Source organism: Ranitomeya imitator, chromosome 1, assembly GCF_032444005.1.
Source record: "Ranitomeya imitator isolate aRanImi1 chromosome 1, aRanImi1.pri, whole genome shotgun sequence".
Classification (NCBI taxonomy): domain Eukaryota; kingdom Metazoa; phylum Chordata; class Amphibia; order Anura; family Dendrobatidae; genus Ranitomeya; species Ranitomeya imitator.
Genome location: NC_091282.1, coordinates 822,540,142 through 822,566,785, shown reverse-complemented (window position 1 = coordinate 822,566,785; position 26,644 = coordinate 822,540,142). Strand labels below are relative to the sequence as shown.

The 26,644-nt window shown below is 44.9% G+C and overlaps 1 protein-coding gene across 3 annotated transcripts in view; it reads left to right on the top strand.

Annotated features, from left to right (window-relative positions):
- The first annotated feature begins 1,086 nt into the window (after window positions 1-1,086).
- RAB8A (RAB8A, member RAS oncogene family) overlaps window positions 1,087-26,644 on the top strand; it is a 73,043-nt gene continuing 47,485 nt past the window's right edge. For all 3 annotated transcript variants that reach the window (XR_011315353.1, XR_011315352.1, XM_069740359.1), the window contains exon 1: window positions 1,087-1,242. Coding sequence is in view for 1 of the 3 variants with exons in the window: in XM_069740359.1 (XP_069596460.1) it covers window positions 1,119-1,242 (124 nt within the window). In the remaining 2 variants the exon portion in view is untranslated. The remainder of the gene's footprint in view (window positions 1,243-26,644) is intronic.

Below are 26,644 nucleotides of genomic sequence, written 5' to 3'. Positions count from 1 at the left end.
TGTACTGCAGAACATAAGAGCTGACGTTAGTGGCGCAGTACTGCAGAACATAAGAGCTGACGTTAGTGGCGCTGTACTGCAGAACATAAGAGCTGACGTTAGTGGCGCTGTACTGCAGAACATAAGAGCTGACGTTAGTGACGCTGTACTGCAGAACATAAGAGCTGACGTTGGTGGCGCTGTACTGCAGAACATAAGAGCTGACTTTGGTGGCGCTGTACTGCAGAACATAAGAGCTGACGTTAGTGGCGCTGTACTGCAGAACATAAGAGCTGACGTTGGTGGCGCAGTACTGCAGAACATAAGAGCTGACGTTGGTGGCGCTGTACTGCAGAACATAAGAGCTGACTTTGGTGGCGCTGTACTGCAGAACATAAGAGCTGACGTTAGTGGCGCTGTACTGCAGAACATAAGAGCTGACGTTAGTGGCGCTGCCTGCAGAGCATAAGAGCTGACGTTGGTGGCGCTGCACCGCAGAACATAAGAGCTGACGTTAGTGGCGCAGTACTGCAGAACATAAGAGCTGACGTTAGTGGCGCTGTACTGCAGAACATAAGAGCTGACGTTAGTGGCGCAGTACTGCAGAACATAAGAGCTGACGTTGGTGGCGCTGCCTGCAGAGCATAAGAGCTGACGTTAGTGGCGCTGTACTGCAGAACATAAGAGCTGACGTTGGTGGCGCTGTACTGCAGAACATAAGAGCTGACGTTAGTGGCGCTGCAGTACCCAGGAGCTGACGTTAGTGGCGCTGCTCTGATGAAAGAGCCTTAGGCGTATCTCAGCCACTACACAACGTGTCGCACTCGCCACCCTAGCACTGCGCCTTTTACCGATAACCCCGTGACACCGCAGCACGAACCTCAGCCCTTCCAGCAGCCAATAGTGAGGGGCTACTCTGACTTGTCCTCAGCCAATTAGCGCCCAGCTCTCAGCCTGACTCGTCCGCTTAGCTAGATAAACTTTACGCAGGGATCGGCCGCTCGGATCCCCAGAGATGGGAAGCTTTCGCTTTACGTCATAGGAACAGTAACCAATTGTAATTCACTTCACGCTTGATTGACAACCCCGCCAACCAATACCGTGCAACCGCTGGTATTTCCTGTATAGTAGTTTTTAATATGGCGAAGACTTACGACTATTTGTTTAAACTGCTTCTGATCGGTGACTCGGGGGTCGGGAAGACGTGCGTGCTCTTCAGGTTTTCAGAGGATGCCTTCAACTCCACGTTTATATCCACCATAGGTGAGAGGCGCCTCAGGGCTGGGGAGCAACTAGTGTTGTGTGAGGGGATGACAGGGCGCAGGGGCCAGTGACAGGGAAGCGGTGCATGTCCTCATCATGGTGCACACAGGACATGCTGGGCGCTGTAGTCCCACCTGCCTGATGGCTGACACATGGCTGGTGTGTATGTGTGGCTCTGAGCGGTCGTTATGTGTGTGACCCCCTGGTGTATGAGGGGGATTCGCAGTGGTGGGCCATTGCAGCTTATTCAGGGGGCTTCCACCAGGACCCACCTAAAAAAAAAGGGTCGGACCTCCATAGCTTCTATCAGCGCTTTCAGCTTCGGAGGCCATGAAGCGACTAGTGGTCCGTTATTCAGGTGGAAGCCCCCATTATTTGGCGCATAGAGGTTGTTGCATTTTTTTTTTTTTTTCATTAAAAAAAAAAATGTCGAAAAGACACGTTAGGAAAAGCTCCGCTGTCGTTATCCGGGTATGTGTCCGACGTCTGTAAGACCTCAGGTTCGTGCAGCATGATTGCGCGCCTTACACGCGGACCCGTCACCGTGAGAAATGAAGTTCTGGTCCAGAAAACTGGGACGAGTGTCATGAGCTTTTACATAGAGTAATTCTGTCATTTACACATCGTTTTCAAAGGAAATATTCTTCAAGATCGCGCTTACATCATGAGAACTTTCTATACAGGCAGGCTGTATGGTCGCATCGTTCAACAATGCAGCCTGCCATCTAGATGTAGCAGAGCTAGACGTGTCGCAGGACAAGTGGATTATCTTCTCGGCGGACAGGTGAGGAATATGGCTGTTTATTATTTTAATTCTGTTACAGGGGATATTGGCTTCAGTGGATGGGCGATGACGTGAGTATACCTGGTTGTTTAATTTAGATTCATTATAGGAGCCTGTGTCAGGTAAATGACTTTATTCTGGGTGTTTTTTTTTTTTTTTAATATGCAGTATCACTATGGGGTTTGAAATGGTTGTGTCTTACAGCCGCTTCTCCATTACTAACCTTTAAGCTTGATGTCACCTTGACAGTATTGGGATTGATGTCACCTTTGTATTATCACCCCCACTTGCTACCGCACCAGAGCAAGTGGGAAGAGTGAGGCTAAGTGCAAGATTTGGCAAATCCTATGGATGTGCCATTTCTGGGGCAGCTGAGAGCTGATGGTTTTTAGTTTGAGAGGGATCCAATATCCATGGCCCCTTCCTAGGCTATTAATATCAGCCCACAGCTGTCTGCCTAGCCTTTGCTAGTTAATAATTATAGGGGGCTTTTTTTTAAGGGGTGGGGGGAGTTTAGTAACCAGGAAATGCTTAGTATACAGCTGTGAGTTGATATTAATAGCCTGTGAAGCTCCATGATTATTACCCACCCCTCTCCCAGGCTATAAACATCTGCCCCCATCTGTCCGCTTTCCCTCTGCTGGTTAATAAAATGTTGGGGCGATCCCACTTTTTTATTTTCAGAAAATAATTCGTGTACTAATTATATATGTGCCCGGCGTATTTATATTTCTTCTATGTGTATATATTCTATTTTGTTGGGTCACGCTGTAATTTTCCTGTACACGGCACATGAATTGCCGGCTTTTCAAAATGACATTGATGTGTAAAAATCAGACTGCGCTCGCATGGTCCGAGTGCAGTGTTATTCCCCCCCCCCTTCATTGAATTGCATTGGCGAGTCTCATCCGACATACGAGGAGGATGTCAGCATGCTTCAATTTTTATTTTATTTTTGTTCTCAGTCCGATTTTGGCTGAGATAAAAATGGCAGATGAGCAGTGATTCCTAGATTAATATTGGTCAGAGGACAATCGGTGTTTGTTTGTTTTTTTTTTTTTTTGTTTTTTTTATCGGACTGCACTTGTCTGTGTTCCTCGCCAATGATTATGAGTAGTGATGAGCGAGTGTACCCGTTGCTCGGGTTTTCCGGAGCACGCTCGGGTAACCTCCGAGTATTTGTTATTGCTCGGAGATATAGTTTTCATCACCTCAGCTGCCTGATTTACGGCTTCCAGATACGCTGAATACATGAGGGGGATTCCCTAACAAACAGGCAATCCTCACATGTATTCAGCCTGTCTGGCAGCTGTAAATCAGGCAACTGAGGCAGTGAAAACTATATCTCCGAGCAATAACAAATACTCGGAGGTTACCCGAGCGTGCTCTGGAAAACCCGAGCAACGAGTACACTTGCTCATCACTAATTATGAGCCCTTGCACTCATACAGACTTGCTTATATCCTAACCAGCCCTGAGTGACACTTCCATATGGGCACTTTATGTCCCAGCATTCTGTACGCTGTGCCTTCGCCGGTGATTGTTACTGTGGGAAATCCCAGTCTTGTCCTGACTTCTGTCCCTAATCATTCCGCAACATACTATAGTGAACGCCAGTGGCCGCCATATTGATTGGCACAAGTTACAGACTTTCCAGTCGAGGACACATACACTTGTGATCTGCATTCTCTGATCAGATTGCAGCGGACGGTCCTGCAGACATTTTGGCGGATTCCCCTCGAAGCGCTTGCTCTAGATGTTTCTGCTGTATAGTAGGACAATGACTTGTGCCAGTGGTTTGGGGCCCATTAGTGGCCTTCTCCGCTCTCCCTTGGTTGAACGCCTGTGTATAGCTATAGGTGTATGGGCATCTTTGTCGTCTCTCACATAACAATTTTGTCACTATAGTGTTGGCGTAATAGTGTATTCAGTAATTCTGGTGCTTACATAGGGTCTAATGCTTCACAGTCCCATTGGGGGAGGAAGATGGGGGATGTTTATCGTAAAAACAGCCCACAGTGTGAAATCCTGTCAAGCCCCCTTTAAGTAAGTCAGATCAGTTACTGGCACATGGGCCATATTTCCATTAAATGTATTGCATATTTAAAAAGAATCTGTCCCATCTGTGTGGTGTAGTTTATGAAAGCTATCACACTGTTCACACTTATCTGCAGCGTGGTTCTAGCTCTGGGGGTCCTAAATGATTGGTGCTCTCTGGGGTCCCCCGTTGTTATTAGTTGCGGCTCCCTATGCATGGTAAGGGTAGGTTCACACAAGCATATTTTAGGGCTAAGTGCTGTCCAGAAAGCTGTCAATCAGTCGCAGGGGGGAGGGGGACATCACTCATGAAGATGAAGGCTCCTGGTTTGCACAGTATGCTATTTGTGCTGCATCTGATAACCTGCAACCACATTCCCCTTTAATGCGGAAGCATTACCTGATTTCACAATTACATTTGCACACATTATGAGATGGATCGTAGACCTGATAAGGCTGCTGTATTTGCTCTGAAAACTCCATGTCGCATTAGACCATTGACTAAGCCTGGCGATTTCTGCGGGTTTGGCTTACAGTGGTCTAATGTGTATGGTGGCCTATAGTAGCAGTTATCTTTGTTACTGAGGTGTTGTCACATTCAAGCAGCCCCCCAAACACCTGATCGGGGAGCGAGTAGTGCTGTAAATATTGGTAAGTAATGGAATTGTATTTACTACACTTTACATTTTTTTGTGGCAGTGATAACTGTGTTATCCCGTGTTTTCAATCACTTATGTGACCATTGATTGGCTGCAGCGTTCACGTGATGCAGACATGATGTTACCACTGCAGCTGGAGTGGTGGTGGATGAGAACTACTGCCTTTGTTATCTTTGTCGCGCTTGGATAAGGTGTTATCTGAGCATGCTCATGTGCTGACCGAGTGTCTTCTGCATGCTCAAATAATATGCTCCGAGTCCCCGCGGCTGTTCGACAGGTGCAACACATGTAGGGATTGGCAAACAGTCTGGCGTCCCCGGCATGTGTTGCGGCTCGCCTATTACCCTTCTAATGCGATTTATCAAGGGGTTAACAGATAATCAGGATGGGTCATCTATATTGTAGGCTCGTACGTACATATACCCTTGTATTCTGTGCATTGCATATGTAATATTTGGACCTTCTATCCGTATCTTTTGCTTTTGAGGCTCCTTTTTATTTATAAATGTATTGTGATATTTATCTAGTAATGATTAATACTAGCTTGTAGACATTGGTGTACACTTCTTGTATCTAGAGAACAGCTGTGTCTCTGGTAGTGTTCAGTTTTTACCCCTCGCCACGACAGCACCCTACAGGAGAGGGATCCGCCCCACAGGAACAGGAAACCTACAGAAAGATAAAAGGGGGCGGTCCGCCTTTCCTCCTCAGTTTAGGTTTCCTGTTCCTGCGGGAACGACAGGACTCTAAGAAGCTACGGAAGTACCTGGGCATGCACGCCGCCTGTGCAGTCTCTTCGGAACGGCAGGGGCTGCAGCCTGGAAGCAGCGTCGGGGGAGTTCCGCTAGACGGCTCCCTCCTCGTCTGGGAGGCATACAGATGCCCGGGTCCGGAGAAAGCCACCCGGCATCTGCGTTATGCGGCGGCTTCAGCGTGGGAGTTCCTCGCCCGGCAGAAGGGGTGAGTGAGAGGAGCCTGCATGGAGGTCCGGAGACTAGAGGCCGCTCCTCGCACGCTGACCGCCATTAGTAAGTTCACTTCCGGGGTAAGCAGGCCGAGATCAGCGGTGGGGGTAGCGCGAGTTCGCGCATGCGCAGTACCGCTTAAAAAAAAAAAAAAAATGGCGCTCTATATAAACTGGCTAACCACTGTTACCTGCGATGCAAGATGTCATCTCCAGGTGCCATGGATCCTGCAGCAGGAGACTCAGTTCCCTCCAAGGACCGCTCCAGCAGAGGATCATCAGATACCGGTCGGAAGAGCGACACAGTGGATAAATCCAAAGGATCTCGGCCGTCTGATCCGGTAATAGAAAGCTTCACTGGGTGAGTTTATAACTCTGCCTATTAAGCTGACGCCGTCTCCCCTCCTTTCTCTCTCTTTCTCCTCCTCTCGCTATGTCTTATCTGGACCAGGCCAAAAAACGACAGAAAACCAAACATAAAGAATGCGCCTTATGTAGCCAGCCCCTACCAGACTCATACCCCAAAAAACTCTGCAAAGATTGTATAGCAGAAACCACACAAGGAGCAGCGGTGTCTATTACGGACTTACGCGCCATTATAAGAGAGGAGTTAAAGGCTATGTCACAGGATAAACCACAAAAAAGTAAATCCAAAAAGCCAACACCTTTATCAGATTCTGATAGTGAGCAAGCCGTACTCTCAGATATCTCTATAGCCTCTTCATCATCGTCATCATCATCATCATCTTCAGAAATTGAGGGGCGTTCATGTTTCCCCTTAGATAGTGTGGATAATCTAGTGAAATCAATAAGAGACACTATGGGGTGTGAGGAAACAAAGGGCGCACAAACCACGCAAGATATAATGTTTGCGGGTTTGGCGGAGAGGAAAAGGAAATGCTTTCCAGTCATTCCAGCAGTGAAGGCATTAATAAAAAGAGAATGGGAGAAACAAGATCAGAGAAGTTTTTTGCCCTCAGCGTCAAAACGGAAATACCCGTTTAGTGATGATGAGTTACTTACGTGGACCAAAATCCCTAAGGTTGACGCAGCTGTTGCCTCTACCTCTAAACCATCCACATTGCCTGTTGAAGACGCGGGGTTACTCTCAGACCCTCTAGATCGCAAAGCCGAGTCGTCCCTTAAAAGATCCTGGGAGGCAACTACAGGCATATTTAAGCCAGCAATAGCGAGCACTTGTACCGCCAGGTCAATGCTCATCTGGATTGACCAGCTAGACCAAAGCATTGAGAATAAAATGTCACGAGAAAAACTACGAGCTGCTATTCCCTTAATACGAGGTGCAGCAGCCTTTATGGCGGACTCGTCTGCAGATTCTCTCCGCCTAGCGGCTAGATCCACAGGTCTGGTAAACAATGCAAGACGGGCATTATGGATGAAAAGCTGGAAAGGGGACGCACAATCAAAATCTAAGATATGCGCAATCCCATGTGAGGGTGAGTTCCTCTTTGGAAAAACCTTAGACGACATACTCAAGAAGGCAAAAGACAGGAAAAAGGCTTTTCCTGATACCTCTATTCCCTTTAAGAGAAGGCCATTCGGCAAGAGAAGGCAGACGGACAGGTCGGCAACATGGTTCCCTAAGGAAGATAAACAAAGAGGTACCATGTTCAGAAGACCCAACCCCCCAAAAGACAGCAAATTCTGAGGATATAACCATTCCAGTAGGGGGCAGATTAAAATTTTTCACTCCCCAGTGGGAAAATATTACAACTAGTTCGTGGATTTTAAATATAATCAGAGATGGAATAAAATTACAATTCTCTCGCTTTCCCCACGAATCATACATTATAACATCTCTCAGCTCGCCTATACAACAGGAGGCCCTGGAGAGTGAAATCCAAACCCTATTATCAAAAGGGGTTTTAGTCCAAGTTCCGGAAGGACAAGAGACTAGAGGATTCTATTCTCCTCTATTCTTAATTTCCAAACCCGATGGTTCATTCAGAACAATCCTAAACCTCAAAAAGCTTAATTCATTTATTAAAAATGATACATTTAAAATGGAGTCTATAAAATCCACCATAAAGTTACTTTTTCCAAACTGTATGATGGGGGGCATTGATCTAAAAGATGCTTACTACCATCTCCCTATTCATGACAGATACCAGAAGTTCTTCAGGGTAGCGGTGGCAATCAAAGGCAAGATTTGTCATTTCCAGTATGCAGCCATGCCCTTCGGCCTTTCTACAGCGCCAAGGATTTTCACCAAAGTGATTCTAGAGGTGATGGCTTATCTTCGCCAAAAAGAGACATTAATTGTGCCCTACTTAGATGACTTTTTAGTCATCGGAAATTCAGTTTCTCAGTGTGCTGACCGTTTAGCTCATGCAGTTTCATCTCTACAGGATCTAGGTTGGATAATCAATATCGACAAATCCAGACTGATTCCACTGTCACTTCAAGCGTTTCTGGGGTTCCATCTAGACTCCATAACTCAAAAATGTCTGCTCCCTCAGGTAAAAATCTCACTCATCAGACATAAAGTCACAACAGCAATAAATAATCCTCACATGACCCTAAGAAAAGCCATGTCATTACTGGGATCTCTTATTTCCTGTATACCTGCAGTCCAGTGGGCACAATACCATACCCGGACACTGCAGCACCAAATCCTCCAAGAGGAAAGACGGCTACTTAGCTTAAATGCAAAGATAACGTTGTCCCAGGAAGTTTTATCTTCTTTAACGTGGTGGCTGGATTCTAACCATTTGATGAGTGGTGTTCCATGGGTTATAACACCATCTCATATTATAACCACTGACGCCAGTCCTCATGGATGGGGCGCTCATATGGGGAATGATTTTTGCCAAGGGTTATGGGACACTGAAGAATGCCACAACTCATCTAATCTGAAAGAACTAAATGCAGTAAGATACGCCCTATGTCATTTTCTCCCACAGCTCCGGGGAAAAGACGTTCGAATCCTTTCAGACAACACCACCACAGTGGCCTATATAAACAGACAAGGAGGTACTCAGAGACTCTGATGTCGTCCGCTGGGAAAATTCTGGATTTGGCAGAAGAACATCTATTATCCCTCACTGCAGTTCACATAAGGGGGTAAAACAACCAGCAGGCAGACTTCTTAAGTCGACATACCCTAAGGCAGGGAGAGTGGTGCCTAAACCATCATATCTTCCAACGGATAGTATCCCTATGGGGTTGTCCGCAAATAGACCTCTTTGCCACGAGAAAAAACAGGCAAGTCCAGAAATTTGCATCCCTATCGTTAGCAGATCATCCGGACATTCTAGACGCTTTCCAAACCCCTTGGCAATACAGTCTCGCGTACGCCTTCCCTCCGATAATATTGTTACCACAGGTCATTCGGAAGATCAGGGAGGATGGAGCGAGAGTTGTACTAATAGCACCATTCTGGCCCAAAAGGCCATGGTTCTCATGCCTACAAGCCATGTCGGTTTCGGATCCTTGGGTCCTCCCCTCGACACCCAACCTTCTCTTCCAGGGTCCGTTTCTCCACCCCCAGGTGGACAATCTCCATCTGACAGCCTGGAATTTGAGAGGCAGATGCTAAAATTAAGGGGATTTTCCGAGGGACTAATTGACACACTCCTCCAAAGTAGAAAACGCTCTACCACAAAAATTTATACAAAAATCTGGAAAAAAATTCCTACAGTTCCATAAATCTCCCAACACATCAGAAATTCCGGTACAATCTATATTGGAATTCCTTCAAAAAGGGAGGGAACTAGGTTTAGCTGTAAATACGTTAAAAGTTCACGTATCAGCACTGGGAGCCCTCTATGGCCATAATATTGCAGGAAATAGATGGGTATCCCGATTTATCACGGCTTGTGAAAGGATAAATCCTGTTAATATACCTAGAATTCCACCCTGGGATCTAAATTTAGTTCTACAAGCCCTAACAGACTCTCCATTTGAACCAATAGATTCAGTATCCATTAAATATTTATCACTTAAAACTGTCCTCTTGGTAGCACTGACTTCAGCTAGGAGAATCAGTGACATCCAAGCTCTTTATATAGATCCACCTTTCCTGCTAACTTTTCAGGATAAGTTGATTCTTAAATTAGACCCTTCCTATCTCCCCAAGGTAGCGAAGAAATTCCATAGGTCACAAGAAATAGTCCTACCCACCTTTTTCAGTAACCCTTCCACTCCTGAAGAATGTAAATATCACACTCTAGATGTTAAAAGAGTAGTTTTAAAATACATTGAAAGGACCAGTAGCTGGCGACAGTGTAGGGCTCTGTTTATATCCTTTCAGGGTCACAAGTAGGGGCTTGCAGTCACAAAAAGCACCTTATCCCGGTGGATCAGGGAGTCTATCACACTGGCTTACTCCGCGAGGAAAGAAAACCCTCCGGAAGGCATAACTGCACACTCTACCAGAGCTATGGCATCCTCCTGGGCCGAAAGAGGAGACGTCCCAATAGAAACCATATGTAAGGCGGCAACTTGGTCAGATCCTTCTACTTTCTATAACCACTATAGGCTTGACCTATCGTCAACTTCTGACCTAGACTTTGGCAGGACTGTCCTCAGCACGGTGGTACCCCCCCCCCCCCTAGGTCATGGTCTCTGAAAGATCTCCTGTAGGGTGCTGTCGTGGCGAGGGGTAAAAAGCCGGATTACTCACCGGTAATACTCTTTTAGTGAGTCCACGACAGCACCCTGTTACATCCCTCCCTAGGTTAATATAGTACTTACTATTGAGTAAAATTCTTTTAATCATACATGAGCAAATAAGTTTGAAAATAAAATAAATTATATTTGCCTAATACTGGCGGTCCTCCGGGTACTCTGAAATCAAAACTGAGGAGGAAAGGCGGACCACCCCCTTTTATCTTTCTGTAGGTTTCCTGTTCCTGTGGGGCGGATCCCTCTCCTGTAGGGTGCTGTCGTGGACTCACTAAAAGAGTATTACCGGTGAGTAATCCGGCTTTTCTCAAGGGCTGTCCCCTTATTTTGCTTTTCACTAATGGGACCACCATGTGTTGATGTAGAGCAGGTTATCAGTTCAGCTGTAGCGGATGCTCATTTTGCTTTGAGGATTATACAGATTTTCTGAGCTGGATTTTCAAAGCGAGTACAATGGTTTCCTCAGGTCTAAGAGATCTGTTTGTTAATATTTGTGGCTTGTGTAGTGAAATCAGAAGATCCGCTGTCCTTAAGTCATTTTGTTTCTGAAAAACCAGCGTGGTTAACATGGCATTAAGGCTTGGATTCTTAGGCCATGTTCACACAGTGCGTTTTTTACCGCGGAACCGCGGCGGTTTTGCCGCTGCGGTTCCGCAGCTGTTTTCCATGCAGGGTACAGTACACTGTACCCTATGGAAAACAGGACACACTGTGCACATGGTCCGGAAATTGTAAAAAAAAAGACGCGCTGAATAGCTCCCGGAAAAAAGAAGGAGCATGTCAATTCTTTTTCCGGAGCCGCAGCGGTTCTGCACCCATAGACCTCCATTGTGAGGTCCAAACCGCAGTAAAACCCGCAGATCAAAAATATATCTGCGGGTTTTACTGCGGTTTGATGTGCAGAACCGCTGCAGCAGGAAGTGCGGGGAGCGGGCGGAAGTGCGTGGGCGGAGTGTGGCTGCCCCCCCCGTGTTCCGATCCCGCCCCCCCGTGCTCCGATGCCCCCCCCCCCCGTGCTCCGATGCCCCCCCCCAGTGCTCCGATGCCCCCCCCGTGCCCTAATCTCCCCCCCTTATACTTACCCGGCGTCCCGGTGTCCGTCCGGCCGTCTTCTCCCTGGGCGCCGCCATCTTGCAAAATGGCGGGCGCATGCGCAGTGCGCCCGCCGAATCTGCCGGCCGGCAGATTCGTTCCAAAGTGCATTTTGATCACTGAGATAGGTTATATCTCAGTGATCAAAATAAAAAAATAGTAAATGACACCCCCCCCCCCTTTGTCACCCCCATAGGTAGGGACAATAAAAAAAAATAAAGAATTTTTTTTTTTTTTTTTTCACTAAGGTTAGAATAGGGGTAGGGTTAGGGGTAGGGTTAGGGGTAGGGGTAGGGTTAGGGGTAGGGTTAGGGTTAGGGGTAGGGTTAGGGGTAGGGTTAGGGTTAGGGTATTTTCAGCCATTTTAACCCTAAAAAAATTCCTAGAAAACACACAGACTCTGGCTAGAAAACTGCATAAAAAAAACGCATCAAAAAACGCATCAAAAACGGACCAAAAAAGGACCAAAAAAAGGACCTGCGTTTTCTGCCAAGAGCTGCAGTTTTTTAAAAAACAGTCAGGAAAAAAAAAGGATGGAAATCCTGAACGTGTGAACATACCCTTAGAAGACGTGCTGGTGTAAGCCATTTGAGGTGCGATGTGTGAGGCACGTTACTGGAAAGGGGCGATTCCTGTACACTGACCTGGCTGACGCCATTATACAGGTCATCAGTTTACCTTCTAGATGTTATTGTTTTATTATCCATCAAAACAGTGTAGAATAAATGTACGAGCTGTGGGCCTTGACTGATGGGCAGTCTTCCAACAAGAAGCCTGTAAGTGGAGCAGAAGTGCGCATGCCTATCGTTCATTACACGTCTGTGAGACCATCAGCCCCATAGAAGTGAATGGGGTCGCGTATACACATTCCATTTTTCTTAGCAGTGCTCTTCACGCCACCTGCTGGCACACTGTGAAGGTACAGGAAGAGCCCAGCAGCATTCTAGAACATGTATTAATATGGAGGTATGTGTTTTGTTTTTTTTTTGTCATCCAGCACTTGACTTATCATGAAGAGGTTTCCTCATGACAATGTGACCCTGCAATATTGTCACCCATGCCCAGGGCTAAAAAATATCTTTTTGGTTAATTTCTCTATCCGTTCCCCTCCAGCATGTTTGTCGGTTGGTGATGTGTACATTGGGGCAGATTTATAACCACTATCTAATGCTGGGACAGAACACGCTAAAGCCCACCCTTCCAATGGTGTAGTCATTCGTTTGTCCGTCCAGAAGGTATCTCGCACGACTATCCTATACACGGAAGCGCTCGCTTCGCCAACAACTTATCCTTTGAATATGCTTTTCTGTTTCAAATGGATACCTCCGAGACACCAAATAGAATGGGAATGACACAAGTTTGACAAAGTGTTTGTTCCTTCCTCCGAAATAACTCCGCATAATGATCAAATGAGCCATTTGTACCTAATGGGGGACTTGCCAAGCGCTCTGTGCACCACATTTCATCAAACATTTGGCTCCGTGTAAGCCACAAATAGGTGGTTTACACTTAGATTCCAGGGACTTACAAGTATCAAACCACTGTGATAGATCCTGCGCATCGTAAGACCACTAGCCTGTTTGCCCTGTTTCAGGGTTAGACAGTGTGAATACATATGCTGCAGTAATAAAGCATTGTGTGTCTGTAAAGTAATGTAAGTTTAGCCTACCAATAGAACTCGACAGTATATCGTGAATTTCCATTGTCAGATTCCTGCCACAAGTTCAGAAAATAATAGACAAGAAATGATTTTGCTTGATGTTTGGTGCTGAAGTTGAACTACCAGTCAGTAGAAGAAATCTCACCAGGATGGGGTTGCTGTATCAAAGGGCAGCATAAAGTAATGATAATGACGCACTGCTATAATCAGTTTTTATGGCATAAAATCACTGCTTATCAGGTACAGTGTGAGCCAGGCGTACTCTTATTTGAGTGGTGAACTCCCTGTGAACAGCTACCGCTTAAAGGTCACTCTGTCAGTAGGATGGACCCCTGTAAGCTGTCTACATGGACATGTAGGTCATAGGAAGCTGAATAACATGGTACATCTGCAGTCTGATGTCTTATTCCAGAGAAATCCATGTGTTTCTAATATGGAAATGAGCTGTTGGGGTATGTGCACACGTTGCGGATGTTTTCCGGGCGGATTCTGCAGAATCCGCAAGTAAAATGACCTGCGTTTTACCTGTGGATTTTGTGCGGGTTTACATCTGTGGATTCCTATAATGGAACAGGTGTAAAATGCTGCGGAATCCGCACAAAGAATTGACATGCTGCGGAAAATAAACCACTGTGTTTCTGCACAGAATTTTCAGCAGCATGTGCACTGCGGATTTGGTTTTCTATAGGTTTACATGGTGCTTTACACCGCATGGAAAACTGCTGTGGATCTGCAGGGCCAAATCCGCTGCGGATCCGCAGCCAAATCTGCAATGTGTGCACATACCCCTTAAGATGCATTGACAGAATGAAGCAAGAGGCGTGCTAATGAGTCAGGATCACCAAATAGGATACAATATATTTTATTCAACAAGCACAAACCACCAGTGGTATATTATTAATGCTTAAATGGCACAGTGGCTAAAAGTTAATCTACCAGGTGGATTCACGTAAGAACTTGCACCTCCACCTTCTGGATTAACTTTTAGCCACTGTGCCATTTTAAACATTTATAATAATATACCACTGAGGGTTTGTGCTTGTTGCATAAAATATTTATTACATCCTATATGGTGATCCTGACTCATTAGCGCGCCTCTTTTTATATTCATTGTGTACTTGTCTTTGGGTGTGCTGTTTGTTGATCCCATATTTATTAGTAGTCCTTTCATTTATTTCTAACATCTAGAGGCAGGACATACAGTTGTGGCCAAAAGTATTGACACCCCTGCAATTCTGTCAGATAATACTCAGTTTCTTCCTGAAAATGATTGCAAACACAAATTCTTTGTGATTATTATGTTCATTTATTTTGTCGTAAATGAAAAAACACAAAAAGAATTGTCCTAAAGCCAAATTGGATATAATTCCACACCAAACATAAAAAAGGGGGTGGACAAAAGTATTGGCACTGTTCGAAAAATCATGTGATGCTTCTCTAATTTGTGTAATTAGAGAGCACCTGTAACTTACCTGTGGCACCTAACAGGTGTTGGCAATAACTAAATCACACTTGCAGGGAGTTGACATGGATTAAAGTTGACTCAACCTCTGTCCTGTGTCCTTGTGTGTACCACATTGAGCATGGAGAAAAGAAAGAAGACCAAAGAACTGTCTGAGGACTTGAGAAACCAAATTGTGAGGAAGCATGAGCAATCTCAAGGCTATAAGTCCATCTCCAAAGACCTGAATGTTCCTGTGTCTACCGTGCGCAGTGTCATCAAGAAGTTTAAAGCCCATGGCACTGTGGCTAACCTCCCTAGATGTGGACGGAAAAGAAAAATTGACAAGAGATTTCAACGCAAGATTGTGCGGATGTTGGATAAAGAACCTCGACTAACATCTAAACAAGTTCAAGCTGCCCTGCAGTCGGAGGGTACAACAGTGTCAACTCGTACTATACGTCGGTATCTGAATGAAAAGGGACTGTATGGTAGGAGACCCAGGAAGACCCCACTTCTTACCCCGAAACATAAAAAAGCCAGGCTGGAGTTTGCCAAAACTTACCTGAAAAAGCCTAAAACGTTTTGGAAGAATGTGCTCTGGTCAGATGAGACAAAAGTAGAGCTTTTTGGGCAAAGGCACCAACATAGAGTTTACAGGAGAAAAAAAGAGGCATTCAAAGAAAAGAACACGGTCCCTACAGTCAAACATGGCGGAGGTTCCCTGATGTTTTGGGGTTGCTTTGCTGCCTCTGGCACTGGACTGCTTGACCGTGTGCATGGCATTATGAAGTCTGAAGACTACCAACAAATTTTGCAGCATAATGTAGGGCCCAGTGTGAGAAAGCTGGGTCTCCCTCAGAGGTCATGGGTCTTCCAGCAGGACAATGACCCAAAATGCACTTCAAAAAGCGCTAGAAAATGGTTTGAGAGAAAGCACTGGAGACTTCTAAAGGTACCGTCACACTAAGCGACGCTGCAGCGATACCGACAACGATGTCGATCGCTGCAGCGTCGCTGTTTGGTCGCTGGAGAGCTGTCACACAGACAGGTCTCCAGCGACCAACGATCCTGAAGTCCCCGGGTAACCAGGGTAAACATCGGGTTACTAAGCGCGGCCCTGCGCTTAGTAACCCGATGTTTACCCTGGTTACCGTTGTAAATGTGAATAAACAAACACTACATACTTACATTCCCGGTGTCTGGTCAGGTCCCTCGCCTTCAGCTTCCAGCACTGACTGAGCGCCGGCCGTAAAGTACAGCGGTGACGTCACCGCTGTGCTCTGCTTTACGTCTGGCTGGCGCTCACCAGTCAGTGCGGGAAGCTGAAGGCGAGGGACATGACCAGACACCGGGAATGTAAGTATGTAGTGTTTGTTTTTTTACATTTACAACGGTAACCAGGGTAAACATCGGGTTACTAAGCGCGGCCCTGCGCTTAGTAACCCAATGTTTACCCTGGTTACCAGTGACGACATCGCTGAATCGGCGTCACACACGCCGATTCAGCGATGTCAGCGGGAGATCCAGCGACAAAATAAAGTGCTAGACTTTCTCCAGCGAACAACGATCTCCCAGCAGGGGCCTGATCTTTGGTCGCTGTCACACATAACGATTTAGTTAACGATATCGTTGCTACGTCACAAAAAGCAACGATATCGTTAACGATATCGTTATGTGTGACGGTACCTTAAGGTGGCCAGCAATGAGTCCAGACCTGAATCCCATAGAACACCTGTGGAGAGATCTAAAAATGGCAGTTTGGAGAAGGCGCCCTTCAAATATCAGGGACCTGGAGCAGTTTGCCAAAGAAGAATGGTCTAAAATTCCAGCAGAGCATTGTAAGAAACTCATTGATGGTTACCGGAAGCGGTTGGTCGCAGTTATTTTGGCTAAAGGTTGTGCAACCAAGTATTAGGCTGAGGGTGCCAATACTTTTCTCTGGCCCATTTTTGGAGTTGTGTGTGAAATGATCAATGTTTTGCTTTTTGCTTCATTCTCTTTTGTGTTTTTTCATTTAAGACAAATTAAATGAAGATAATAATACCAAAGAATTTGTGATGGCAATCATTTTCAGGAAGAAACTGAGTATTATCTGACAGAATTGCAGGGGTGTCAATACTTTTGGCCACAACTGTAGATCTCTCTGAGAATCTGCCCAAAGACCTTATTAGAAATAAAAGGGGGTCGTTACCAGTGAGAACCATGTATTGACAGTCTGCTCTCCTTATCTCACTCCAGAGCTGTGTGTGATTGTAACTGACAGTACAGCAGAGCTGAACTTTGTCTCATTACAAAACAACAGCAGTTGTCCTCTCTGCTGCAGAGCCAGTGTGTGTGTGAGGTGGGACAATACAGCAGAACGCTCTCGTTATAAACCTATCTACAACTGCTGTTGTCCTGTCGTAGTGCTGTCAGCAATTTAGCAGAGCGGACTTGTGTACTCCAGTAGTTCTCTGCATACTGTAGAATTATTGCATGCTTGTATGAAATGACGTTCTGAGCTATAGTGATGTATGGTGTCGTTTTACATACAACCCCTCCATGACTCTTAAAACGTAAAAAATGAGTCTTTGCTAAGAAAAACCTCATTCACCAATTGCTCCAAGGTGATGTGCTACTACACGGACAGCGGTGATTGTACAGTATGGGACTCGGTCAGTAATGTCTATCAGAAGAGTAGGAATTTTAAGAAAACCTGCTCCAGTGTTGCGATGCCTACTAGAACCGAAACGTCGGAGGAGTCTGAAACTAGCAATGCACAAGTGCAAAATCCACAGTGTTCCACCGACATTCCTGCTTCTCTGCTGGTACATATGAAGGACCCCCATGTACATGGTAGTGCACAGTGTTTAGAGCAGTGTTTCCCAAACTCCAGTCCTCACGGACCCCACAGGTCATGTTTTCAGGATTTCCATAGTGTTGCACAGGTGAGACAATTCCTGATGCCTTGATGAAACTTCCACCACCTGTGCAATACTAAGGAAATCCTGAGAGCATGACCTGTGAGGACTGGAGTTTGGGAAACACACTGGTTTAGAGTTATAAGGCAGCAGATGAGCCGGTGTGAAAGGCGCCAGTCACTTCCTCGGTAGCTGCAGTGTCAGCAGGAAGTGAAGACTTCTGTAAAGATGCAACGTGTTCAGTGAGAGCAAGCGTCTACTTGTAGGGTTAGGCAGTCACAATAATGAGGGGCTTGTCTGCACACGCAGATGGCCCTCCATACACCACCCTTAGGTATGCACTCTGATTTTTACAGATTCATGTCCTTGGATATTTTTTTTTTCTGGTCCATAAAATACTTGGAGTAGCCAAAGGCATGTAAGAGGAGGAAAGAGCGTAACACTGGTTGAGCCAGGGTGTCGGTATAACAGTATGTCATACACTCTGTGACCGGAAGATCTCTTGGGTCACAAAGTAGAAGAAACAACGGTTTCATATGAAAAAGTCACAAAGGGCAGAACTTGGTGGATTGAAAGGGCCCAGGTGGTGCAGGAAGGGCAGAAGAAAAGGAAACCTCAATGTCTCTCTACAGTGGCTTACAAAAGTCTTCCCCCAGTTTGTTACTTTACAACCTGTGTAAATATTTGTGTAATCTGATTTGTGTGATGTATCAGCACTAGTCTAAGTGAGAAAAATAGTCAAAAATTTAATTTATGGGATCGAATAACTAATGATTGTCATGTGCATATGTATTCACCCCTTTTGTGATGAAGCCTCTAAAATTTCTGGTTCAAGCACCTTCATCAGTCAGATGCTTAGTGACAGGAAGTCCCCCTGTGTGCAATCTAAGTGTCACATGGTCTGTCAGTATATACACACCTTTTCTGAAAGAGTACAACACCATTAACCTCTTAGTGACTGAGCTAACTTTCACCTTCCTGACCAGGCCAAATTCTGACCAGTGTTAGGGTACCGTCACACAGTGGCATTTTGATCGCTACGACGATACGATTCGTGACGTTCCAGCGATATCCTTACGATCTCGCTGTGTCTGACAAGCTCCTGCGATCAGGGACCCTGCTGAGAATCGTACGTCGTAGCAGATCGTTTGAAACTTTCTTTCGTCGCTGGATCTCCCGCTGACATCACTGAATCGGCGTGTGTGACGCCGATTCAGCGATGTCTTCACTGGTAACCAGGGTAAACATCGGGTTACTAAGCGCAGGGCCGCGCTTAGTAACCCGATGTTTACCCTGGTTACCAGCGTAAACGTAAAAAAAAACAAACACTACATACTTACATTCAGCTGTCTGTCCCCGGTGCTCTGCTTCTCTGCACTCCTCCTGCATCCTGTGTGAGCTCCAGCCAGCCGGAAAGCAGAGCGTTGACGTCAGCGCTCTGCTTTCCGGCCGCTGTGCTCACAGCCAGTGCAGGAGGAGTGCAGAGAAGCAGAGCGCCGGGGACAGACAGCGGTAGGTAAGTATGTAGTGTTTGTTTGTTTTTTACTTTTACGATGGTAACCAGGGTAAACATCAGGTTACTAAGCGCGGCCCTGCGCTTAGTAACCCGATGTTTACCCTGGTTACCAGGGGACTTCGGGATCGTTGGTCGCTGGAGAGCTGTCTGTGTCATCGTTGTCGTATCGCTGCAGCGTCGTTTCAGTGTGACGGTACCCTTACTTTGTGGTAATAACTCTGAAATGCTTCAACGGATCCCACTGTTTCTGAAATTGTGTTTTGGTTTTTTTTTTTATTTATTTTTTTTTTTTTTCTCATGAAATATTGTACTTCACAATAGTGGTAAAATTTGTTCTATATGACTTGTTTATTTGTGAAAATGTTGGAAATTTGGCAAAAATTTTGACCATTTCGCAGTTTTCAATTCTTATGTTCTTAAATCAGAGGATATGTAACACAAATTAGTTACTATAGTTAGGAAGTTATAAGGGTTAAAAGTTGATCAGCGATTTCTCTTTTTTTTTTTTTTTTCAACTAAATTTACAATCTTTTTTTAGGGACCACCTCACATTTGAAGTGACTTTCGGAGGTCTATATAACAGAAAGTAACAAAAAGTGACACCATTCTAAAAATTGCAACGCTGAAAGTCCTTAAAACCACATTCAAGAACTTTATTAACCCTTCAGGTGCTTCAACTAAAGCAATGTAGAAAAAAAAATTTACATTTTAAGTTATCTTTTTTTCCACACAATTTTTACTTTAACCCCCATTTTTTTATTTTCACAAGGGTAACCGGAAATAATGGACCTTAAAATTTGTTGTGCAATTTTTCATGAGTACGCAGATACCCCATATGTGGGGGAAAACTACTGCTTGGGCACACGGCAGGGCTCGGAAGGGAAGTAGCGCCGTTTAACTTTATAAACAAAAAATGGCTGGAATCAAGAGTGGACATCATACTTCGTTTGGAGAGCCCTTGATGTGCTTAAACAGTGGAAAATAGTAGTAATAACTCGCTTGCCCCCCAACCCCTACCAAATTCAGGTGACAGGTTCCCTTTAATGACAGGGCCAATTTTTACAATTCTGACCACTGTCCCTTTTATGAGGTTATAACTCTGGAACGCTTCAACGGATCCCGGTGATTCTGACATTGTTTTCTCGTGACGTATTGTACTTTGTGACGTATTTATTTGTGAAAAAAATGGAAATTTGGCGAAAATTATGAAAATTTCGCAATTTTCCAACTTTGAATTTTTATGCAATTAAATCACAGAGATATGTCACACAAAATACTTAATAAGTAACATTTCCCACATGTCTACTTTGTATCAGCACAATTTTGGAACCAAAATTTTTTTTTGTTAGGGAGTTATAAGGGTTAAAAGTTGACCAGCAATTTCTCATTTTTACAACACCGTTTTTTTTTTTAGGGACCTCATCTCATTTGAAGTCATTTTGAGGGGTCTATATGATAGAAAATAACCAAGTGTGACACCATTCTAAAAACTGCACCCCTCAAGGTGCTCAAAACAACATTCAATAAGTTTATTAACCCGTCAGGTGTTTCACAGGAATTTTTGGAATAATTAAATAAAAATGAACATTTAACTTTTTTTCACAAAAAATTTACTTCAGCTCCAATTTGTTTTATTTTACCAAGGGTAACAGGAGAAAATAGACCCCAAAAGTTGTTGTACAATTTGTCCTGAGTACGCCGATACACCATATGTAGGGGTAAACCACTGTTTGGGCGCATGACAGAGCTCGGAAGCGAAGGCGCGCCATTTGACTTTTCAATGCAAAATTGACTGGAATTGAGATGGGACGCTATGTTGCGTTTGGAGAGCCCCTGATGTGCCTAAACATTGAAACCCCCCATAAGTGACACCATTTTGGAAAGTAGACCCGCTAAGGAACTCATCTAGATGTGTTGTGAGAGCTTTGAACCCCCAAGTGTTTCACTACAGTTTATAACGCAGAGCGTGAAAATAAAAAAAAATTTTCCCACAAAAATTATTTTTTAGCCCCCAGTTCTGTATTTTCCCAAAGGTAACAGGAGAAATTGGACCCCAAAAGTTGTTGTCCAATTTGTCCTGAGTACGCTGATACCCTATATGGGGGGGAACCACCGTTTGAGCGCATGGCAGAGCTCGGAATGGAAGGAGCATCATTTGGAAAGCAGACTTAGATGGAATGGTCTGCAGGCGTCACATTGCGTTTGCAGAGCCCCTAATGTACCTAAACAGTAGAAACCCACCACAAGTGACCCCATATTGGAAACTAGACCCCCCCCCCAAGGAATTTATCTAGATGGGGGTTCAAAGTTCTCACAACACAAGTGTTTCACTACAGTTTATAACGCAGAGCCACGAAAATAAAAGTTCTCTTCTTTTTTTTTCCCACAGAATTTATTTTTTAGCCCCCAGTTTTGTATTTTCTCAAGGGTAACAGTTGAAATTGGACCCTAAAAGTTGTTGTTCAATTTGTCCTGAGTACGCTGATACCCGATATGTGGGAGGGAACCCCTGTTTGGGCACACGGAAGAGCTCGGAAGGGAAGGAGTACTGTTTTACTTTTTCAAGTCAGAATTGGCCGGAATTGAGATCGGACACCATGTCGCGTTTGGAGAGCCCCTGATGTGCCTAAACAGTGGAAACCCCCAAATTATAACTGAAACCATAATCCAAACACACCCCTAACCCTAATCCCAACCCTATTCCCAACCGTAAATGTAGTCCAAACCCTAACTTTAGCCCCAACCCTAACCCTAACTTTAGCCCTAACCCTAATGGGAAAATGGAAATAATTTTTTTTAATTTTTCCCTAACTAAGGGGGTGATGATGGGGGGTTTGATTTTCTTTTATAGCGGGTTTTTTAGCGGATTTTTATGATTGGCAGCCGTCACACACTGAAAGACGCTTTTTATTGCAAAAAATATTTGTTGCGTTACCACATTATGAGAGCTATAATTTTTCCATATTTGGGTCCACAGAGTCATGTGGGGTCTTATTTTTTGCGGGACGAGTTGATGTTTTTATTGGTAACATTGTCGGGCACGTGACTTTTTTTGATCGCTTTTTATTCCGATTTTTGTGAGGCAGATGACCAAAAACCAGCTATTCATGAATTTCTTTTGGGGGAGGCGTTTATACCGTTCCGCGTTTGGTAAAATTGATAAAGCAGTTTTATTCTTCGGGTCAGTACGATTACATTTATATCTTTTGTTTTGGCGCTTTTATACGATAAAAACTATTTTATAGAAAAAAAAATTTTTTTTGCATTGCTTTATTCTGCGGTCTATAACTTTTTTATTTTTTCGCTGATGACGCTGTATGGCGGCTCGTTTTTTTGCAGGACAAGATGACGTTTTCAGCGGTACCATGGTTATTTATATCAGTCCTTTTGATCGCGTGTTATTCCGCTTTTTGTTTGGCGGTATGATAATAAAGCGTGGTTGTTTTTTTTTTGTTTTTTTTTTTACGGTGTTCACTGAAGGGGTTAACTAGTGATATAGGTTTATCGGTGGGGTCATTACAGACGCGACGATACTAAATGTGTACTTTTATTGTTTTGTTGTTTTTATTTAGATAAATGTATTTATAGGAACAATATTTTATTTTTATTTTTTTTTGCAGAAATTATTATTTTTTTTTACACGTGAATATTTTTTTTTCTTTTACACTATAACATTGCTGCGGGGGTGGGGAGGGCGGCATCATGTTATAGTGTAAGATCGCTGATCTGACACTTTGCTGTGCACTGTGTCAGATCAGCGATTTGACCTGCACTCCTGCAGGCTTACCAGCGCTTGCTCTGAGCAGGCGCAGTGAAGCCACCTACCTGCAGGACCCGGATGCAGCCCCGCGGCCATTTTGGATCCGGGCCTGCTGCAGGGAGGAGGAGGTAAGAGACCCTCGCAGCAACGCGATCACATTGCGTTGCTCCGGGGGTCTCATAGAAGCCCGCAGGGAGCCCCCTCCCTGCGTGATGCTTCCCTATACCGCCGGAACACTGCGATCATGTTTGATCGCAGTGTGGCGGGGCCTAATTCGCCCGGGGCGGTCCGTGACCGCTTCTGGCACATTGCCGGATGTCAGCTGCGATAGTCAGCTGACGATCGGCCGCGCTCCCCCCGTGAGCGCGGCCGATCGCGTATGACGTTCTATCTTGTCGGTGGTCATACGGGCCCACCCCACCTCGACGGGATAGTACGTCCGATGTCAGAAAGGGGTTAACGGAGTATGCTCAGATTTTAATTTTTTTTTTTTTTAGGGTCCAGTGAAAAACGGATCTGTCGCATCAGTTTTTCACAATCTGCAACTGATCCGTTTTTTCAATAATTGACGGTGTCCTTCTTCTCAGAGGCGCACAAAACTGACGGCACTTTTATGCTCGCCTAAAAAAGATGACGTCTTTAGCGTTACTATTTATATTTTACATTCTTTTTTTTATCGCCTTTATTTGGGGATTTTTTTTTTTATTCTTAATCCTAGGGTGGGAAGTGCAGCAGCTACCGGTGAATGTCAAAAGTAAAAATAGATACCAATAAAAGTAAAATTAATTGAGACATCAGTAGGTTGTGTTTCTGAATATCCATATTGAATCAGGAGCCCCATATAATGGTCCATACAGTTTATGTGGCCCCTTCAAGATGCTCCATGATAAAATATGCCCCATATAATCCTGCACAATTGCTGATTATGGCCCCATAAGATGCTCCATAAAGATATTTGCCCCATATAGTGCTGCACAAACGTTGATTATGGCCCCATACAGACACCTGCCCCATATAGTACTGCACAAACGTTATGTCCCCATACAGTGCTGCACAAACGTTATGGCCCCATACAGACACTTGCCCCATATAGTGCTGCACAAACGTTATGGCCCCATATAATGCTGCATACAGACACTTGCCCCATTTGCTGTGATAAAAAAAAAATCACATACTCACCTCTGTCACTCAGGCCCCCGGCACTTTCAATATTCACCTGCTCCTCGTTCCGGCACCGCTCCATCTTCAGCACTGACGTTCAGGCTGAGGGCGCGCACTAACCACGTCACCGCGCCCTCTCACCTGAGCGTCACTGCTGAAGACGGAGCGGTGCCGGAACGAGGAGCAGGTGACTATCGCGCAGCGCTGCGCTCCCCTCCCCGTTATACTCACCTGCTTCCTCGGCGCTGCAGCTTCTTCCTGTAGTGAGCGGTCACCGTTACCGCTCATTACAGTAATGAATATGCGGCTGCACGTCTATGGGAATATATATAATTTTTTTTTTTTTTTTAACATTGTCCCATTCTGGGACATAACTGTATAGTTTTAGATCACTGATCTCATACTCCGCAATGCTTCTGCACTGCAGAGTATCACATCAGCGTCTGACAGGCAGGGGAGGAGGCGTCTCAACTCCTGCTCCCAGCAAGCGGTCACAAGCCACCTTCCCTGCAAGACCCCGCGGACATCTTTCATGGACACCATTAGGGACAATGCGATCAAATCGCATTGTCCTGATGGAAGCGTGCTAGGAACTCATGCGATGCTTTAGATCAATGTATGATTTATGGAGGTGCGGTTCATGCTTTTTTTTTTTTTGTGCAAAGTATGTTGCTGTCACTACTGACAGCAGCATCAGAGGGGTTAAATGCCCGTGATTGGTGCAAACACCAATCGTGGCATTGCTGCAGGGTGTCAGCTCTTACACAGCTGACCCCCGCACCCGATCGCCACGGCGCTCAGTGTGAGGCTGTGCGATCGCAGCGCCGTACATATACTGCGGTTTTCGGGAACACAGCTCCCGCAGAGCAGTATGTGTATGGTGCTTGTTGGGAAGGGGTTAAAAGATATTACAGCAGGACATTTGTTCTTTTGCAAGCCACTGTATATCACAGTTCACTCAGAGATCTGCCCGAATCTAAAGGCCGCACGCTATGTCCCGGAACACAGCAAAATACTTCCGGGACATAGTGCACCAGCGCATGCGCACTAATGGTTTTCGGCTTTGCCCGCAGTTGGGCAAAGCATACAGCGCGTGCACAAGGCAAGATTGCGTTGCACATGCGTTAACTAGGGAGGAAAGCGAATCAACGACAAGTCAATTTCGCGACCAGTGTGCGGCCAGCGGAGAAAAAAAGGGGTTAATAAAAGACCTGAAAACACTGCCCATATGACCCAAAAAAGGACCCGCCAAATTCAGGTGGCAGGTTCCCTTTAAAAATGATGTTCCACATTATTAAGCAGGCCACAGGTTTCAAGCCTTAATAGAAATAAAAAGGATCTCTCTGCTGCTGAAAAGCGTTAAATAGTGCAATGCCTTTGACAAGTTATGAAAACATTAGATATTTCATGAAAGCTTAAGAGTGATCATCATACTGTGAAGAGATTTGTGACTGAAACAGAGCACAGATAGAGTTCATGCAGATAAAGGCATAATGAGGAAGGCTTCTGCCTGACAAATTCATTGGATTAATAGAGCAGCTGCCAAAATACCATTACAAAGCAGCAAACAGTTATTTGAAGCTGCTGGTGCTTCTGGAGTCCCTTGAACCTCAAGGTGTAGGATCCTTCAAAGGCTTGCTGTGGTGCAAAAACCTACTATTCGGCCACCCCTAAACAGTTTTCACAAGCAGAAATGGTTGCAGTGGGCCCAGATATACATGAAGACTAATTTTCAAACAGTCTTGTGTACTGATGAGTGTCGAGCAACCCTAGATGGTCCAGATGGTGGCCATCCACCAACCATCCACTACTCCATCCATGTCCCAACAAGGCTGCGACGTCAGCAGGGAGGTGGAGGAGTCATGTTTTGGGCCGGAATCATGGGGAAACAGCTGGTAGGGCCCTTTAAGGTTCCTGAAGATGTGAAAATGACCTCTGCAAAGTATATAGAGTTCTGACGGACAACTTTCTTCCATGGTATAAAAAGCAGAAACGTGCCTTCAGGAGCAAAATCATCTTCATGCATCACAATGCACCATCTCATGCTGCAAAGAATACCTCTGAGTCATTGGCTGCTATGGGCATAAAAGGAGATAAACTCATGGTGTGGCCGCCATCTTCACCTGACCTCAACCCTATAGAGAACCTTTGGAGCATCATCAAGCAAAAGATCTATGAGGGTGGGAGGCAGTTCACATCAAAACGGCAGCTATGGGAGGCTATTCTGACTTTATGCAAAGAAATACAAGAAAAAACTCTCCAAAAACTCACAAGTTCATGAATTGTGAAGGTGATATCAAAGAAGAGTTCCTATGTTAACAGGTAACTTGCCTGTTAGGATGTTTTGGAGTAAAATAGCTTTTTTGTTCAGTGAATGTGACCGCCTAATGCTGCAAATTCAACAAATCAGCATTTCCAGTTCTTTAACCCCTTAGTGACAGAACCAATTTGGTACTTAATGACCGAGCCAATTTTTGCAATTCTGACCACTGTCACTTTATGAGGTTATAACTCTGGAACGCTTCAACGGATACCGCTGATTCTGAGATTGTTTTTTCGTAACATATTGTACTTCATGTTAGTGGTAACATTTCTTCGATATTACTTGCGATTATTTATGAAAAAAACGGAAATATGGCGAAAATTTTTAAAATTTTGCAATTTTCAAACTTTGTATTTTTATGCCCTTAAATCAGAGAGATATGTCCCGAAAAATAGTTAATAAATAACATTTCCCACATGTCTACTTTACATCAGCACAATTTTGGAAACCATTCT